Source organism: Beta vulgaris, chromosome 8, assembly GCF_026745355.1.
Source record: "Beta vulgaris subsp. vulgaris cultivar EL10 chromosome 8, EL10.2, whole genome shotgun sequence".
NCBI lineage: Eukaryota > Viridiplantae > Streptophyta > Magnoliopsida > Caryophyllales > Amaranthaceae > Beta > Beta vulgaris.
Genome location: NC_079209.1, coordinates 10,447,953 through 10,468,846, shown reverse-complemented (window position 1 = coordinate 10,468,846; position 20,894 = coordinate 10,447,953). Strand labels below are relative to the sequence as shown.

Below are 20,894 nucleotides of genomic sequence, written 5' to 3'. Positions count from 1 at the left end.
TATTGCTGCGGTTTCTTGGGAAAACCGCAGCAATATATATTTTTTTTAATAATAAAAACACAGGTATATTGCTGCGGTTTCTTCCCAAAACCACAGCAATATACGCTGGGTGGGTAAAAAAAAAATTTTTTTTTTATTACTCCAGGCTTACATTTTTAGTTGTTATAATAGACTTATAATATAAACATTTTAAGGATACTATTACAGTACAATAACAACACAAAAGTAATTCATCCAAACTGTCATATATTCAATAAAAATATATTTTACAAACCCTAATTACAAAATATAAAAAAAAAATGAAAACAGACTAATAATAAAAAAATTTAAAAAAACAAAAAAGAAATATACAAAGATCTAAAAGAAACTGAAGTACATAACTAAAAAAAATAAAGAAAAGGGAAAATACGGTGGAGACAGGTACAAAAAATAACAACAAATGCGAACCACCATCGCACCACCGGTACAGATGAAACTGAAGTACAGAGAATTAAAAAAAAATAAAAAAAAGGGAGATGGAGAGATGTGAATGCTAATGCGAACATTTGGAACCACGTTGGTGGAGAGATGCGAACAATGGAGGAATGTGAACCACGTTGGTGGAGAGATGCGAGCATCTGTGCGGACTAACGTTGGTGGAGAGATGGGAACCACGTTGGTGGAGAGATTCGAAATTGCGAACCATCGATTGGAAAAATCACGGAGAAATTATCATCAATCTGGTGCGGATTAACGATTGATCGAGAAATCAACGTTGATGGAGAAAGAATGAGGAGAGAGAGACGATAGATCTGGCGACGGAGACACGATGTGGAGATGAGAGAGAATGACGAGAGAGAGAGGGGAGAGAGAGAAAGAGAGGAGAGAGAGAAAGAGAGGAGAGAGAGTGAGAAGAGAGAGCGATAGAGCGTTCAATTTACTGATGAGGAGGAAATGAGAGGGAGAGAGGAGAGATGATTTAAAAATCGGCTGGGAGTTGCTAAAAGGAAGAAGGAATAAAATCCTAAATGGGTCGCGCATATTATTTTAAAACATCTATTCACTAGGGGAAAAAAAGGATGGGCTGCGCTGGAGGGGCTGCGTATTCTTCAAAACGCAGCCCTTCTTTATTGTAGGGTTGCGGTTTTATATAAAACGCAGCCCTTTTTTTACAGAAGGACTGCGTTTTTAAAGAAAAGCGCAGCCCTTTAGATAAAGGGCTGCGCTTGACTAAAAACACAGCCCTTAAATTCTTTATTTATTTTGCCCTAGGCCGCTAAACTCCCTCCAATTCTATTATGTCACTGTTGAAAGTTGAAACCCCCTCTCTCTCCTCCCATTTTATCTCCTCTTCTTCATCTCCTCACAAAAAAAACCCGCTTGCTTCTCTCTCACCCCCATCTCGTTGGCGTTCGTTTCTCTCTCTCACTGGCTTCAATTCGTTCCTTCTCCGTTCGTCCGTCGTTCTCTGTTGTTCCTCGTCGTTCCTCATCCGTTGTTCCTTCACTGATAAAATGTTGGTCGAACTCCACGAATTTTATGATAATAATTGTGCAAATATTGTTGTTAGAGATGTGAGGCAAGTGCTAAAAACAACAAAACAAGAAGTTTTAAGAGGTTGTCAGATAGTATTTAGTGGAGTTTTTCCTAGAAACTATCTTGCTGCTAATCACCGTTTGCGGAAGATGGCGGAAGAGTTGGGGGCTATATGTTCGAATGAAATCATCTCTTCATATCTATAATTTTAGGGTTTTTTTTTTCATTATCGTTTTTTTTTTCATTTTTTGTTCATTTTCAGATTAGTTTATTTTTTTAAGTTTTTTTTTTCATTTTCGTTATTGTTCAGATTTGTTCATTTTCAGATTAGTTCATTTTCAGATATATATAATTTTAGGGTTATTTTTTTCATTTTTTGTTCATTTTTGTTAATTTTCTGTTTTTATTTTCGTTCCCTTTTTTTTTCTATTTCCGTTTGTTTTTTTTTTTGTACTCTGGCATTATTGAATTTGACGTCTCCAGATCAAGATTATTTCAATTATGATCACAAACAGCATCTTACCATATATTGTTATATGTACAAATTAAACATATTTGTAATCTTTCGCTCAAGTTTAGCTACCAGCATGAAGCATCTATCGAATTCAATCATGTATTTCAATTATAACTAATAATTTAATGATGTTTAGAGCCTTCGATTTTAGTAATTTTTTTTTTATTTTTTTGGGTCCAAAAGGGTTGCGTTTTTAGTCCAAAAACGCAGCCCTTCTTCAAGTGAAGGGCTGCACTTGAAAATCGCAGCCCTTCCTTTAAAGTGAAGGGATGCTATGGAAAGGGTTGTTGTCTGAATACGCAGCCCTAAGGGCCTTTTTTAGCGCAGCCCTTCCTTATTTTTCCACTAGTGATTGCTGCGGTTTTTTTGAAGGAACCGCACCAATAGGTTCAAATATTAATAAAAAATTTAATATTTTAATATATTGCTACGGTTCATACTGAAAACCGCAGCAATAGAGCTGGTCAAAAAGTCAACTTAAGTTTGAAAATTTTCACTTTGACATATATTGCTGCTGTTTCTAGCTGAAACCGCAGCAATATGTTTATTTTATATTTTTATTTTCTTTTTACGTGATATATTGTTGCGTATGGGTAAAACCGCAACAATAAGCAATTATTCTACTAGTGACATGCAATGGGTTACTGCTGTGTGTGTGTGCTTGGTGGATTGCCGGTCCTTTTTTTTGCTGGCGGAGTAACATAAACGGAAAGGCCAGTCGACTAAGCTACAAGGGCATGGGGTCAGCTGGGGCAGCCCATGACAAAGGACTCAGTGCAAAACAACAAGGAATAGATCATTTGTGCAGTACATATCATGCAGATCATGAAGCAACTCGTTAATGTTGATTACATATTACGAGTTCATGATCCTAGCATGCAAATCATGAAGAAAAGAAGAAACGGGATATGATGAAACAAAACAACAGTATATATAGGAAAATTATCTCTTCAATTAAACATTGATTTTTGTTATAGATTATAAGAAACAAATTCTAGCATGACATATCTGCAAAACCCAACTCCCTTTGATGTTTGAAGAATATAAAGCAACTATAAAATCAGGAGACGTTTGGTTCATAAAGGGGAAAGGGAAATGGTTTAAGAAAGAGAAACAAGGAGAAAGGAAAAGAAAACCCTTTCTTAAAGAATGTTGTTTGGTTTGAAAACTCATCTTTCTCCTCCCACTATTTGTCCTCACATTCTTCCTCTATCTCTCCCAAGTACTACCACCACCACCACAACCCCCACCCCTCACCACCGCCGCGCCCTCTCACTGCCACTCATAACGCCTCTCTCTTACTACCGCACAACACTCCCCACCTCACCGCCACCTCACACCGCCACCTCACCGCCGCCCGTCACAATCCCCCCTTGTTTTCCTTCTCTACCATCATTAAAGATCATATTTGAGGTTTTAAAGGTCAAATTCGACCATAAAAATTTCAGATCTGAAGTTTTTATGGCCGAAATTGACCATCTAAAGCCATAATCAATTATTAGAGTTGGGTTTTTAAGTTGCATTGTGCGGGGTTGTTTCTACATTTGGTGTCAACGTTCTTCCTCCCTCCCCTCTTCCGCGGCAGCTGTGGGTTGAATGAGGTTTTTTCGAGTGGGTTTTGGTGGTTTTCAAGGGGTGGGGGGCTTTTTTCGGGTGGTGGTTTTTTTCGGGCGGTGGTTTTCAAGGGGTGGGGGTGGCTAACCAGATGGTTGGGGAATGTTTTCCGGATGGTTCAGATGACGTGTGGTACGGTGGTTCTGGTGGCGAGGGTGGTGAGTTTAGGTGGCGATGTGGTGGCGAGAGTGGTGAGTTTAGGTGGTGGTGTGGTGGTTCTGGTGGCAAGGATGGTGAGTTCAGTTGGTGGTGTGGTGGTCAATGATTGGTCAAGGTGACCATGAAGTAGAGGAGGGAAAGTGTAAGTGAAACCCTAGGGGTGTGGGGAATGGATGTAGAGGACTTTGGGGGAAAGGAGGGGGTAAAGAGAATGATTAAAATGACCAAACAAACATCAAGTAAGAGAATCAAGAGCTTTGTTTCCCTTACCCTTTCATGAAGCCCCCCAACCAAACGCCCAAATTGCTTGCTACCTTGTTTACGATAAAAAAGTGTGTATACACATTCTAATTGAGGAGTCTTTTTTATTATTGAGATAAGTAAGATCCTTGGCAGTAAGTATTACCAGAGCGCTAAGAAAAGTATGCACAATTAGTGAAATAAAGTACCCATTAACTCAAATAGAGAGTTGCATAATATATGATGCATCAGAGTTCCAGATCATTCCTTTTCAGTATGCATGGCCTTGTTACATCCTGCAAAAACTAGATAAGATCACTCGCGCCTTGTGTTATTTAAGCTTAACATGTCCGATTGTTTAAAGAGTGGGTCATAGATATGTTAAGCTTCTCTAAGTTGGTCAAGTAGTTTTTGACATAATACATCTAAGTATCCACGTCCATCTAAAGTGTTCACGCACTATGTGTGCATGAGAGAGGCACAACTCAAAGAGATATAGTAAATATAGCACAAGAACCAAATCTTTTAGTATCTAGGTGGGTATTTGTTGAGATATTTTAGGCAACTAGATCACCTTGATGTAACCTACTATTATTGTACCATATATATTCTTGTGAAAGCAATGAGAAAAGCAACACAAATTAAACCTAAATTATTTTACATGGTATCAGGCTTGGTATAGCCGTCACCCTTGTGTCGCTCACCATGACTGGTGATGCTTCTAAAGATCCTCCACCGCCGCCGCCATTAATTATCACTCCCACTTCTCCTTTCTACCTCGGTCCTCAGGACAGGCCAGGTGATTTCATTACTCCTTCTCGCCTCACCAATGATAACTATGATCACTGGGCGTCGGACGTTCAAATGGCGCTCGAAGCCCGCCGAAAATGGGTGTTTATTGACGGCACCATTACATCTCCTTCTCCTCCTTGTACTTCTTCAGATTGGAGTACTCTTCAAGCCATGCTTATTTCTTGGATAATGAACACGATCTCGCCGGAGGTTAAAGGTACGCTTTCAAAGTATCGTGATGCTAAAAAATTATGGGACTCTTTAAAGTCTCGCTTTGTTATGGCTAACGGCCCTCGAATCCACCAACTTAAATCATCTCTCGCTCGTTGTGAGCAATCCAAAACGATGACAGTTGCCGCGTATTTCGGTAAATTGTCGGCTTTGTGGGAAGAGCTTCATACTCATGAACCTCTCATTGAGGGGTGTTCCTCGTGTTCGGCTGGCCAACTCCATGAGGCTCGTCGTGAAAACGACAAACTACATGAATTTTTAATGGGGCTTTATTCTGAGTATTATGCCACGGTTTGTTCTAATATTTTATCCCACGAGCCTTTACCCTCTCTTGATAGGGCTTACCAATTGGTCGTGCAAGCTGAGCGTGTTCGTTTGGCTAGGGTCGTGGCTGATGAACCACCAGACGTGGTTAGTTTTGCGTTGCGGGCTGCTCCTCGTGGCAGCACCTCTACCTCCTCTTCTCATGCTCGCTCTCGCCCTCGTGAAGATAAGTCTCATCTTCAGTGCACCCATTGTCATAAAACGGGCCACGAGGTGACCCAGTGCTTTGAATTACATGGCTACCCAGCCTGGTGGGAGGAGCATAAGGCTGCTGCTGCAGGCCGAGGGGGTGGCCGCGCTCCTACTGCTTCCACCGCTCGCCCACGCGAGCCTGTCCGAGCTCATGCCGCAGCTGTCACTCCTACTGCTGCTGGTCCGAGCGCAGTCATTGATGCGGCTCGTGCCTCTTCGTCCTTGTTTACTGCAGATCAATGGAAGGCATTAGCGGGTCTCATTGGTAACACTAAAAGTTCTGATGACAGGTTGCATTGTATGTTCACTCTTACTGATTGGATTATTGATACAGGGGCTTCCAATCATGTTACTGGTGATATTTCTTTATTATTTGACGTTACTTGCAATCCTGCTTGTCCTGTTGGCTTGCCTAATGGTGCTGTTGTTATGGCTAAGCAAGAGGGGTCTGTTCATTTATCGGACTCTCTTACTCTTACTCATGTGCTCTTTGTACCCCAGTTACATTGTAATTTACTTTCAGTTTCTCAGTTAACTACGGCAATGAATTGTATTGTTAAATTCGATTCTGATGTTTGTGCTATACAGGACCCGTTCAGGAATCTGATTGGAACAACGGTTAGGAGGAATGGACTCTACTACTATTTTGGAGGTGGCTCTTCTGCACATCATGTCTCGGTTGGTGAAGTTGTGCCTTCTTTGGAGCTTTGGCATCATCGCATGGGTCATCCTTCAGAAAAGATTATCAAGTTACTTCCTCCTGTTCTTCATCTAAAGGGTAGTTTGAATAAGGGTTGTGAGGTGTGTTTTCGTGCTAAACATCCTCGTACTAAGTTTCCCATTAGTGAACATAAAGCTAGTCGCATCTTTGAAAAAGTACATTGTGATTTATGGGGTCCATATAGACATTTATCTTCTTGTGGTGCTCGCTATTTTTTGACTTTGGTGGATGATTATTCTAGAGCTGTTTGGGTTTATTTGTTAATTGATAAAACTGAGGTTTTCTCCATGTTTATGGCGTTTGTTGCAATGATTGATCGTCAATTTTCTCAAACTATTAAGATTGTGCAAAGTGATAATGGCACCGAAATTAATTGTCTTAAAGAATATTTTACTGCTGTTGGCATTCTTTTTCAAACCTCTTGTACTCACACTCCACAACAAAATGGGCGGGTTGAGCGTAAACATCAGCATATTTTAAATGTGGGTCGTGCCCTTCGTTTTCAGGCTAATCTTCCTATTTATTTTTGGGGTGAAAGTGTTCTCACAGCCGCTCATCTCATTAATCGTACTCCTACCCCCTTACTTTACAACAAAACCCCCCTATGAACTATTGTTTGGCCATTCTCCCTCATATGATGCTATTAAGGTTTTTGGTTCATTATGCTTTGCTTACAATCATCGATCTAAAGGAGATAAGTTTGCTAGTCGGAGTAGAAAATGCATGTTTGTGGGTTATCCTTTGGGAAAGAAGGGTTGGAAGTTATTTGATCTTGATACTCAGGAGTTTTTCGTGTCTCGGGATGTGAAATTTTTTGAGGGCACCTATCCCTTTTCTGACCCCGAAGCTGCAAATATTGATCCATTCACTATTGTCACCCAATCCGATGATGTTCATCTGGATTTTGCTGATTTTCCTTTGCCACCTACCCAGCCCACATTATCTCCTCATCCTCCCTCATCTACTTCGCCACCTGCCTAGCCCACTACCTCTCACATATCTCCCTCTACTGCTCCCTCGACAGTCCACCTAACGGACCCTCCTACCTTATCTCCCTCTACCGCTTCTACTTCCCCTTTTCCGGCCCACATTTCCTCTCCAACATCCCCATTACCTACTGCCCAGCCCACTACTCCTCTTATATCCCCATTTCCTCCTGACGCGGACTCCGCGCTACCTACCTCTCCTAGGCCCAACTCCCTACACCTAGATCAGCCGCTCTCTCCTTCTCTCCAGCCCACTGCTGCTACCATTTCTGACCCGCTAGCTGAGCCCACTGCCTTGGGCCGCGGATTACGCACGCGGGCTCCTTCGGTCCGTTTGCGTGAATATGTTACTAATTCTATTACAGTAGAGAGTCCATCTCTGCCTTCCTCTGTTCCTCAGCATTCCTCCGGTAAGCCTTATCCTATAGTTCATCACATTAATTGTCAAAGTTTTTCTGATAAATATCGAAAGTTTATTGCTAATGTCACTTCTCTCAAGGATCCCACTTCTTTTAAAGAGGCAATGCAGGATGCAGGTTGGCGCAAGTCTATGCATGATGAGATCCGTGCTTTGGAAGATAATGGTACTTGGACAATGGAACCTTTACCTCCTGGTAAACGTGCTCTTGGTAGTCAGTGGGTTTTCCGTAACAAATTTGACTCTGCTGGCAACTTAGATCGACAAAAGTCTCGCTTGGTTTCTTGGCAACCATCAAAAAGAAGGCATCGATTACACTGAAACATTTGCTCCTGTGGCAAAAATGGTAACTGTACGTGCTTTTCTTGCTATTGCGGCCGCTAAAAATTGGGAACTTCATCAGATGGATGTTCACAATGCCTTCTTACACGGTGATCTGGAGGAAGAGGTTTACATGAAACTTCCTCCCGGCTTTGAGGCTCCCCAGTCGAACATGGTTTGTCGTCTGCGCAAGTCTCTTTATGGTCTTAAACAGGCTCCTCGTTGCTGGTTTGCCAAGCTAGTGTCTGCTTTGAAGGGGTACGGCTTTCTCCAATCTTACTCTGATTACTCCTTGTTTACTCTCACACAGGGTTCTATTCAGATTAATGTCCTGGTTTATGTGGATGATCTTATTGTTGTTGGTAACGATTCCGCTGCTTTGAAGGCTTTTAAAGCCTATCTGTCAGACTGCTTCAAAATGAAGGACTTGGGTCCTTTGAAATATTTTCTTGGCATCGAGGTCGCTCGCAGTGCTTCTGGATTATTTCTATGTCAACGCAAGTATACTTTGGATATTATTTCCGAAGCCGGACTATTGGGCTCTAAGCCTGCTGGGTTTCCTATTGAGCAGAATCATCGGCTTGCGCTCGCTACTGGTCCTCCTCTTGATGATCCTGAGCCTTATTGACGTCTTGTTGGTCGTCTCATATATCTTGCTGTCACTCGCCCTGACTTGGCTTATTCTGTCCATGTTCTTTCTCAGTTTATGCAGACCCCGCGCACAGATCATTGGGATGCTGCATTACGGGTCATTCGATACTTGAAAGGTACTCCTGGTCAGGGCATTCTATTACGTGCCGCTTGTGATTTGACCCTTACTGGTTGGTGTGATTATTACCCGTCGTTCACTCACCGGTTGGCTTGTCTTTCTTGGTGCTTCTCCTGTCTCTTGGAAGACCAAAAAGCAACCCACCGTGGCTCGATCATCGGCTGAGGCCGAATACCACTCTATGGCGGCCATTACCTGTGAGCTAAAATGGCTCAAGGGTCTTCTGCTGAGTTTAGGAGTTCATCATCCCACTGCTATTCGTCTCTTCTGTGATAGCCAGTCTGCTCTTCATCTTGCCAAAAATCCGGTTTTTCATGAGCGCACGAAACACATTGAAGTGGATTGTAACTTTGTTCGTGACGCTATTACTGATGGTCTCATTGATCCTTCATATGTTCATACTACGGATCAGCTTGCCGACGTTTTCACTAAGGCACTTGGCAAGCAACAGTTTGATCTGCTCCTTCGCAAGTTGGGCATTCATGATCCCCATGTGCAACTTGAGGGGGGGTGTTGAGATATTTTAGGCAACTAGATCTCCTTGATGTAACCTACTATTATTGTACCATATATATTCTTGTGAAAGCAATGAGAAAAGCAACACAAATTAAACCTAAATTATTTTACAGTATTTCACAATACATTTTAGGTTCATTTCCAAATTAGCCTGCTGAATCCATTAAGATCAAACTTACACAATCCTAATACGGAATTTCCCATTAAACTATACAATGCAAGCTTATTTATAAATTATAACAAAGCAGTTGAAAAACAGGGTAAACATCTCACGACATCGACAAGCAAAATTTACTCATTTTGATTTAATTAGGAATAGTCATTAACATTGGTTTAATTGTCTTTAACACAGAGCATCTACGGAAGCAAAGAAAGCCAAACACAAGAAACCAGGTTTCCAACAGAACCTAGTGTACACTACCATAACTTATATTATTGTCCTTTGATGGGGGCGCAAATGTTAAGATTATCTAGTTCATAATGACACAATGCAGTACATAAATCGATTATCCAGACCATATAACAAACAATACATCCTAACTTTTGTGAAATGATAAGTAATAGTTGTATAACTATTGATTTTGTTCAGTCTAGTTTGAACTTGGCAGATACATTTACTAAACCGTTGTCAAGGGAACTAGTGAACAAAATGAACAAAGGGATGTGTCTTAAGCCTATTGAACAACCTATGGTTAAGGTAAACTCAATTCGACGTCTAATACAACGTTAGATCTCAAATTCAATGAGGATAGTACTTTTCTAGAAGGTTGCAAGCACTTTTTTAACACATACCAAGGTTAGTGCTTTATTCTACACTGCTAAGAGGTTGATTTTATTTCTTAATAATTCTTTGATAAGTGCTCAATTGTAGGAGCATGTTCGTAAAGATTTACCTATATATGCAAGAGGTTTGGCTACTTCACCAAGTCTAAGGCTTGACTTGGAACGCTTATGAATGGATATGGACACCAAGGCTTCATAGGTGTCGAAGGTTAAGAACTAAGTTTATGCTTATGTGTATTAGTATCTATGATTCAAAGCTTTGTCTATCATTATGATCGAATTTATTGTAAAGTATATTTTTACTAAGTCTAGATTCAACCGTAAAATATTTCCATGATGCATGAGCATGTCTTGTTTATGATTTACAACAAGTTGAAAAACCTTTCAACATTACCCTAGAAATGGGAGGAGGATTGTTGAAACATTTACAGTGTGATGGATTTATAAGTTCATACAGTTTTATACTAGAAGAGGAGGAGGTCTAGTATGCTAAGTTATAAAACGCAAAAGGCTTGAAACAATCAAGCGAAACAGGAAGGTCGTCGCTTGTTGCGACATCCGTCGCGGTGCCGTCACTGGTCGTGACATACGTCGCAAGTCGCGACTAGCGTGTTGTCGTGGCTCGCGATCTGTATTGCTGCTCGCGACGTGCTTAGTGTCAGGGAGTGTGATATTTTGCGTGAACGTTTTATAACTGTTGTATTGTGTACGCTATCCTTTTAATGACGTTTGGGAATTTTGATTAGAGTATTAAAAGGATATTAACGCGATAACTACTATAATCTAAGAAAGTAATATAAATACTACCTTTGTCATTCATATGATGTGGTGGAAAATCAGTTTTTATATATCACAAAACTTGCTTTGCTTGAGAGAAACTTCTATATTTTATGTCTAATGTTCTTCACAAACAACAAACACAAAAGTTTTTGTTGATTCACATAGTAGATCATCTTGTGAATTGTTTTCTCCGTTGTGTCTCATTAGTTATTTCGTGTTAACCCGTTGATCCTAGAGGGACGAAATTAAACTAATAGAAAAACATAGTTTCCGTGTCTTGAAGTGGGATATCTGATTCCCTTGTTGATCATACACATAACACCAGTCCTAAAAAGACTTTACAAACTAATTTAGATGTTATCCATAGCAGTGCAGGAGAGAATGCGGTAATTAAGAACACTTGGCAGTCTAATGTTCACATCCAACTGATTTCCATATTTAGCAAAAGTGCCTTTGATTCCCTTTTTTTTCCTTTTCTTTTTACATACTTCTGCGTTTAGTGATTAACTTCGCAGTACATTTCTGCATCCCAAATATTCACCAGAATCAACAATCTTTCTACAAACAGGACATGATGTACTTCGTGCTAGCCATTCATCTATGCATAACATATGAAACAAGTGTTCACAACCGGGTAGCTTTCTTGCTCTTTCACCCTCCACAAGATCCTTAAACGAGGAAAAACAAGAATGCTAATGAGAAATTTTCAAACAAAAAAATCTGCAAAAACATGATTATTCAAGATATTAAAACAAGAAATTTAAGCATAAGTCATACATGTCACTTGCCAGTTGTGTAAAACTGGAAAAAGTCAAGTCAAAATCAATATAAAATGACGGATATGTTGGTGTATCATATTCGCTCCATTTTTTTAAACTTACACATTATTACTTTTTTGGTAGTATGTTTAATTTATTTTTTCTTTTTTTCCACCCATATCATTCACTTTATAATATTTTAATGCACCTAATTTTTAGTTTATGATCTTTTTCACTTTTCAATATCCCTTTCCATCTTTTCGGTTTCTCTCTTTGTACTATTCATATATTGAATATGACCAAGATTTATTTTCATGTAAACAATAAATTCTATGGTTTCTCTCTTTGTACTATTCATATATTGAATATGACCAAGATTTATTTGCATGTAAACAATAAATTTTATCATGTAAAATTTTGGATTTGTCTCTATGTACATTTAGGAAATTTATATGGCCTTTATACACTATTTACATTTAGCAAATAAACTATAAACTTTTAGTAAAAGGTATTTGAAAATATTAAAGGTAAAAGTTGTGTTCGTTGATGAGTGTATAAGTCAACCTATACAAAAAATTAAGATATTGAAATATTAATGTAAAGAAGGTATCTCTAATAGATGACTCGATATTATAAAGTTTGGTTTTGTTATCGTGAAAACTTAACTTCTCATCTATGAATTATGATCTTTGTCTATTTGATTGGTTTAGTTAGGACCCCCCCCCCCCAATTTTAAATCCTAGATCCTGCTCTGCATGTCAATTGTGTAAAACTGGAAAAAAGATAAGTCAAAATCAATATAAAATGACAGGTATAGTGGTGTAATATATTCGCTCCATTTCTTTTAAATCTACACATTATTGCTTTTTTCGTAACATGTCTAATCTAGTTTTTCTTCTTTTTCCATCCATGTCATTCACTTCTTAATATTTATTTTAATGCACTTAATTTTTAGTTTATGATTTTTCTCACTTTTCAGTATCCCTCTCCATCTTTTCAGTTTCTCTCTTTGTATTTAGTCCACGATTTTCCCCAAAGTGAGAAATAAAAAGAAACAGACGAAGTAGGAGTTGATCAAAAGCTTTAGCTTCAACCTTCAAGGATATCCTAGATATTTGCAAGTCTTTGAACGTAGTAGTCATATTTGAGAGCAAGATTATATGATTACCCATCTTGTGACACTATGGCACATTAGTATGGATGGTGAAATACTGAAATCGTGTTTTTTGATGCTTCTTCCTAAAGTATTTAATAGTATTACGTTGGTGGACATTGATCTTGCTTAATTAATCGAATAATTTCGAGTAAATTCCCTCAAAAGAACTCACTTCACTTTGGAGCATCAATTTATCGTACCGTTGTATGAAGATTTGTCAGCTCTGCCTTATAATCATTGGTTGATCAAAGATTAATAAGTGGTACACTGGTACTGGTACATTAGAGATGTTCATAAATCACAAATACCAAAGGGAAAATCTGAAATTTTCAATTAGATTGCATAATACTTAAATGGAAAGACTCTTCAAAAAATTATTAGCCCAAAATTCGAGCGATAAGTGATTGTTGGGATTGCTCATGCGGCAAAAAGCGACACTTGCCATTGGTTGTTCGTTGTCCGGATCGTGACCGTCATCCGCTGCTTCTACTACCTCCATCAACATTTCGAGGTTCGAATCCACCATCACAAGTACTGACCAGCGATGCCCCCTTTCTTAAGCGTTTTTGTATAAGTTTTATTTATATTGGTTTTCGCTGGAATGTACGAGATTAGAAAGCTCTTTTAGGTTTGTTTGTTTGGTTTAGATTTGATTATATTAACATTAGGTTGTACTTTCATTTTTAATTACTGTACGGGGTTGTAAAAAAAAGGAAAGACTCCCTCCATTTATTGAAGTTCTACTTGATGGGTCTGTTTGGGGAAGCATTTTAGCTAAGGTGCTAACATATTTTAGGTGCTAAAATAATTTGTAGTGTTTGAGGAGCATCTAAAATAAAATTTTAGGCGCCTAAAATGACTTAAATGATAAGTTCAAAAATTTACCTTTTCACAATCAGGTGACTGAAATTTTGGAAAATCTTTCCTAAATTTTGAAAACAACTAATTTTGCTAAAATAATTTATCAACTTAATCAACTAATTTTGCCAAACAGTTAAACTAATCAGTTTCAGCACCTTATCAGTTTCAGCTTTATCTTATCAGTTTCAGTTAACTTATCAGTTTCAGTTTATTTTCAGCTAGTAATGCCAAACAGACCCAATATAAACATATTTATTTAGGCAATAGGATAGAGAAGGGTCCACTTGTATTAAACAAATAAGAATATATGAAGAGAGAATATTAGTCCAGTTTTTGAGTCAACATGCATTAAATAAATAAAGTGTATAGCAAATAGAAGTGGCACATTAGCCAATTAACTAATAATATTTCTTCATCCCTAGCTTCCCCTCTCTTTTTCTCTCTCTCAAACCCTAGCCTCCCCTCTCTTTTTCTCTCTCTCAAACCCTAGCCTCTCCTACCCCTTCTTCATCAATTAGGGGCTGCCATGGATGTTTGCATCCATGGTAAGCCCCTTTTCTCCTTTTATTTCCAGTTTTTAATTTATTTTCTTGTTTTGTTCAATAAATTAGTATCTCTTTATGAGATTTTCTCAAACCCTGTTATGGGGTTTTTAGTTTCTGTTTTGGAAATCTCCTTCTCCCCATGGGAGTTGTGAGTATGGTTCTTTTGTTTTTATGTATGAGAAATTATTCTCATTCGTTGAAGTTCGAGACTCAGCATGAAGGTATTGGAATCTCAGATGCGGTCAACCTGACTCGATCAAGAATGTTCTTCCCAAACTATATCAAATTGAGACTTCCTCATCAATAACTGCTTGATTCAGCAAATACAAGAGGGTTGTGCTGTATTGTTCGATCTGGTTCATTGTAGTTTCTTCGAAGACGAATTTGATTCAGTCTTGTTTAATTGTATCTTGTTTTACTTTAATACCTATTGTAGATGTCGTTTGGTCTTCAATTAATGAAATTTCTCTTTCAAAAAAAAAACTAATAATATTTCTTTGCTAATTTAGAAATAGAGTAAAATAAGTAAAAGTTCACAGAACAGAATGAAAAGTAAAATGAGTAAAATTTCATAAAACTGAAGGCCGAGGCGCATTTTTTTTTTCTTGACCACAATAAAAAAAAAGTAGCAAAATTAAATAGTCAACAGGACAAGAGCTCAACATAATGCTGTTTTTTATAGACAATATAACTTTTGTTCTCATTGGTAAATAACAAAAGAAAATTTAAATATTTGTCCGTATTCTTATCATAGGTCAACAAGGTAGATAGCCTAAATTCACTAGAATTTTTGCCTCCTAGCAATCATGTAGAACTCCATGATGTGGACAAAACAAGTCCTTCTCTCCTGTTTAATCGGATAAGTTGTGAAACAAATTTATATCATGATATAATATAATTTGTAATATGTGCATATTTAATGAAAATTTTTCCCACTAGTTTATATATTTTTAAGAATGCCAAGATCATGCATGAAGAATGGGTGTAAGAAGTTAATTACCTGCAAACAAATGGTGCAACAAACTTCAGTATGTGAAATTGAAAGAGCAGAATTTGATGAATTCAGGCAATGAAAATTGATTACAGGGAGCTTCTTTATGAGTTCAGGAGACAACCCTCGAATTTCAGCGATGTTATATAAATCTGATCCTTCCTCATTGGCAAAGCCTTCATTCATGCTTGTCTGGTTCAAAGTCATCTCAATTTAGAAAGCCAAAATCAAACCATATACTTTAATTAATCTCTTTGTTTAAGGCTCCGTTTGGTAGGGCGTAAAACGTTTTCCCGGAAAACTGTTTTCCTCTATTTTCAGTTTTACATTGTTTGGTTGGCAAAAGAGTGTAAAACCATTTTCCCTTGGTGTAAAATTACTCTCCCAAGGATGGAAAACCATTTTCCTTTCAAAATGAAGGGAAAACTATTTTCCTTCTCTCTCTTGTACACTCCTCTCACTACCTCCTTACTTTTCCTTTCATTTTCCTTTCATTTCATCATTTTTTTACATCGAACCAAACAACGGAAAACTAATTTTGGAATTGTGTTTTCCATTGTAAATTGTTTTCCATGAAAATCATTTTACACTGAAAATATTTTACGCCCTACCAAACGGAGCCTAAAAAATAATGTTGCAACTCGCAATATTTATTTTCCTTAGCCAGCCCACGAGGGAGTTTCCAAATTTTGTTTCCTTTTTTTGCAAAAAGGGGGACAATGAGAATCCCTTTTCCAAAGGGTGAGATTCAATTACAGAAGGTTAAGACTTCTAAGATTTGAGGTGATGTCAAAACCACTACACTATCATCTGTTGTTAAACAAGGATTTCTAATATTTTGTGTAATTCTTACTACAACTTAAAAACAAAAAATTTTAAAAAACTGAAAGACCCTTATATTTCAGTGGGGAGCATCACATTTTCTAAAATACATAAACCTTAAAAAAAATTAACGATTTGACTATAGTGATTATTACTTGGACTAGAGCTGTCAATTCAGTTTCCCGAGTCGGTTCAGGTCGGGTCATAACAGGTTTCAGGTCATGTTCGGTCAGGTCGTGTCAGGTCATTAAATCAAACAGGCCGGGTGCAGATCGGGAATGATCGTTAATTCGGTCGGGTTCGGCGCGGTTAATTTCAGGACAGGTCATCTTTCGTGATCATATGGTGTTAGGTCGGGTTTATTGCAAGTTTGTAGCGGGTGCTTTCAGGTTCAGGTCATGCATAGGTCGGATACTTATCATGTCAGGACAATAGCGGTTTGGGTCAGTTTCGAGTCGGGTCCATGTTGGTAGTTATCGGGTTGTACCATACTTATTTCAGGTCACTTTCGGGTCGCTTTGACCATGGAACATGTCATGAATTTCTTGGGTGGCGTTGCTTCAAATTTGTATCATTATTTAAGATTTTATTGAAAATCAATGCTTGAATTGATCATCTAGTTATATGCCTTCTTATAGTAGTGTTAGTTTATGATTCATGTTACTATGTGGTTAGATAATTGACAAGTCGAGTTATCAACAATCAACAAAGTCGGGTAAAATTGGGTAACATGTAGCAACAAGTCAGGTAAAATAATGTACCGGGTCACAATAGGTTTAGTAAAATCAAGTAACGAGTCGTAACAGGTCGGGTTAATGACAAGTTACGTCGAGTTATAATCAGTTTCAGGTCCTAATCAGGTCAGGTGTCGAATCAGGTTCAGATCGTTGTCAGGTCAGATCATTTCAGTTATCGGTCTTTTATGGACGGGTATCTGTTCAGGTTCAGGTCATAGAGTATCGGGTCAAGAGCAGGTATCAATTATTATCAGGTCGGGTACAGGTCAGGTTATAGGTGACCTGTTTTGCCAAAATTTCAGGTACAATTCAGTTACAGGTCATTATAGGTTCAGGTCTGATTATCAGATCAGGTTATTTTTTGACAGCTCTAACTTGGACTATAGTGATTATTACTCTGACTACTTGTTCTCTTCACCGCCTTAACTCCATATCTATGCCTTTATCCTACTGGCTACTGTGAGGTGGATCATGGGGAAATCATATATAAGCGGGTTACTTGCATAATAACAAAATTTTTGTTAAGTTTGAGATGATTATGCATCTATGAAATACTATTCCTTTTTTTTTATCATTTTCACTTTTCTATGCGCGTCTTCTAATACACTTTTTTGAACTTACATATCTTTTATTATATATTAGTATAAATTATAACGATTGAATATTAATAATGTACTAATTGAAACGAATCAAACAAGACCATACATTATTATATTTTTTCTTATAAATTGAAAAAAACGAGAAGATTATCTCTGAGTATGAATAGTGCTAAGATTCTAAGTGAGAAAGAGAAAAAAAAAAAGAAGTATTACTTTACAATAAATAAATTTTTTATGAATCAATTTGATTTGTTGTAGTTTATTACAATTTAAAAGATATATGCCCTCCTAAGAGTTTTGTATAAGAAATAAAAATAGTTAAGACAATAATAAAAGTATTAATAGCACTAACCGATGTGTAATTTCTATTATAAATTTCGAAATTAATATTGTTTGAGGCAATTATTTAATGATTTTTATCAGATGGCATATATTAAAATAAGAAAAGGGAAATTTTGTAATATATCCATGATCGACAAGCTTACTACTTAAGTAGGTACTCACTTGCCATTGGTAAGCCTTCAAAATTGCAGGACTGACCAATTCCCTAAATGCCTTCCCATTGAATATGCTTCCAAAAAGAGCAACCTGTTTATCACAAATTTAATTACAATTAGGCATTTACTTAGAAAAGCAGTATCTTCAGCCATTTTGCTACAAGGAACTGAGGGAGGAACATGATAGCTAAATTTAGTGGGTTTTTGCCATTTTTCTCATCTCAAAACATTGTCTTTATTTTCATCTTCCAAGCTATACCTACTTTAGGGGCCCAATCAAATTGAAGAAAAATATCATAGGATAGTCCCACCTCCATTTATGGGTAAGCAATATTTTATTTATAATAATGGGAATAAATATGAGTTTATATGATAAAACTACTTCAAAATATGGTGGGTCCAAATTTACTATATTAGCTCGGCAAAGTGTTGCAAAATTTGTTCATCTTTCGATAGTTTGAACTTTAAAATTATGAAGGGGCTTTTTCGCACACACTACCATATTTTAGGTAGATGAAAAAAAAAAGAAAAAGGCATGCATGAGTATAAACTCTCAAGTCCATCTGTAAAATGTTTGTGTTGGCAATTGACATTTTATCACAAGTAAAAATGTTGGATAATGACTTACATATTAAGGTATAAAAATCTAAGACTTTTTATTAACATTTTAGGAGGAATGAGGGTGACATATTTTTCTAATTGTAATATATCAAAAATGAGCAAGTCGTTCATCTATATTATATATGCATACAAAATATTATAGTTTAGTCTAATCATATTGTTAAACTATTCTATTTTATTTCTTTATTTTGTAATGTCAAAACTTGTGATGAGTACTTTAGTAAGAATTCTTAAGGAGTAAATGACTAAATGAACATATTTGATTTTTTTTATCTCATTGGTAGGAGCATTATATTTTTTTTTATTTTCTATTCATGGTTATGAGAATTTGCTAATGATACTATATAATGAAATATATTTTTTAACAACAGGTAAGAACTTTTGCATGAAAAAGAAGTGACATGTGGGAGACACATCTACTGTGCCACGAATAACATGGCGCCATATTAAAGCTTGGAATGGGTTGGACAAATGCTAGGCTACAATGTTTGCCCATATGTGTTAATAATAGTAAAAATTTCATCAATTTCTTATATCTTAACCTACAAATTGGATTAAATTTGAAATGTACAATACTAGTATATATATTATAGGTCATGAGTATTATGTGTTGTCCTAAGTTTGGCCTATTGATAAGGAAATAATCTTTCAACTTCAAGATTGAGGATTCAATCTCAATGGATACTTTAAGAGAGGGTTTTCCCTTACCATTCTCTCACCGAAATTGGGTTAACATGTGAGAGAAACAAGTTGTACAAAGTAAAATGCACAACAGCACAAGTCATTGGTCTGCGAAATCAATGCACAACTACAAAGTCCATTGTCTTGGAGCTACTTGACCCCACGAAATGGACCTACGAGTCAGAAGAACAATGTAGAATTGAATTGTCTATTTTGAAAGGACTTTGCCTTTGATATAGGTGGAAAAAACTCTCCTATGAATCGACTTACAAATTTATTATTTTTACATTGTTGTGGAAAAATAAAAGAATGTAATCACATATATAATCGATAATTATAATTAGTCAGATAAAGAATGTAAGTACAAGGGTAATATACCTTAGAAAGAAAATGACCATTGAGGACTGAATCAAGCAATTCAAGGGCAACAATGGCACCTGACATAACCCCTATCGCGGCGCCTCTACATAAGCCTGACTCAGTTGTTTGCCCTTTTATAGCTCCTGCAATGCCTCCTATTATCACCCCTCCTGCATAAATTGCATGGTCAAAATTGATCTCTTTTTATTCACTAGTTATTTATATGAAAAAGTACATTCTACCTTGAATGAAATTTTTACGTATTCATTAAAAAGAGAATTTGATAATGAGACTACATACTTCCTCCGTAACAGAAAAAATGCATGCAACAATTGAATATTTTATACCTCACAAATAATACCCGATTGTTGCATTCTTTTTGTTACGGAGGAAGTATATATGTTATGCAGACAGATGGGTACCATATACTGTCAAAATGTCTAAAGGGTCACACTAACAAGGCTTTAATGAACTTGTAGAAAGCAAGACATGAACATAGAAAAGGATGTGAAGACAAAAGATTAATATGAGAATACATTGATATTTAAGTTGTTGAAAAGAATTAAGGTAATCTTACCAAATGCAAATATAATGGTGCCAATGGCCAAAGCAAGATTCTTCAACAATTTCAAAGCCAATTCATAATATCCAAAGTCTCTTCTTTGCATGATTTTAAACAAGTAAACAACCTTTATACATACAAACCTCAACTTAAAAGAACAAATGAAGCTTTTACTATGAAGATGTTCCATAATCAAATTCTGATGGAAAAATTTAGTATAAAGAGTAGAGGCGAAAGAGTGGCAAAAAAGAAAGAGTGTGGGATTGAGAGAGTGTGAATGATATCGGAAAGCGCAGACTAAGAGGATATAAATGGGGTTTTAGAACTAGAAATAGCATTAAAGAGAGTGAGAGCTACTTGCGCTTCCCACTGGACATATATGCATGAATGGGATAAGTGCAATTAATGTATTGGTGTAACCATACATTTTTACCAGATTTATAGCTAAGTGGAGTAATAGAAGTAGATATATATCATGCATATTTCGGGTAATTTATGTGGTAATGTGTTTTAAATGGTCTAAGATTTAGGATTTATTAGGTGAAGATATTTTATGTTATGGTTTTGTCCTTTAATAGCTTTGATAATATCTAGCTAGTATCATGCATGTGTAAATCAACTACTTAAATCATGGTAAGTTTTTAGGATAATAGCTTATTTTTCATCTGTACAATGCAACAGAGTTTTTCAGAAGGAAAAAGAAAATGAAATTTGTCATAGATTCCTACACGGGGATGAGAGTTGAACAAGATAAATACGACTATATGAGACTAGTTACTTATAGATCTTCGACAAGTCCAAATATCCAATTCATTCCATGATTTAATAT

General features: G+C 36.9%; 1 protein-coding gene across 2 annotated transcripts; it reads right to left on the bottom strand.

The window, feature by feature from the left end:
- Positions 1-11,148: 11,148 nt before the first annotated feature.
- On the bottom strand, positions 11,149-20,470 carry LOC104901001 (NEP1-interacting protein-like 1). Of its 2 annotated transcripts, none has more exons than XM_010688544.4 (5): positions 20,081-20,464; positions 19,522-19,673; positions 17,849-17,932; positions 15,196-15,378; positions 11,149-11,543 (listed from the first exon to the last, which is right to left on the bottom strand). In XM_010688544.4, exons 1-5 carry the CDS (start codon positions 20,253-20,255, stop codon positions 11,379-11,381), a joined length of 759 nt encoding a protein of 252 aa, XP_010686846.1. In that variant the 5' UTR covers positions 20,256-20,464; the 3' UTR covers positions 11,149-11,378. The 2 variants fall into 2 exon arrangements, with proteins under 2 accessions (XP_010686846.1, XP_010686847.1); XM_010688545.4 differs by lacking the exon at positions 11,149-11,543 and adding an exon at positions 14,849-15,042 and having other exon boundaries at positions 20,081-20,470.
- Between the last annotated feature and the right edge of the window lie 424 nt (positions 20,471-20,894).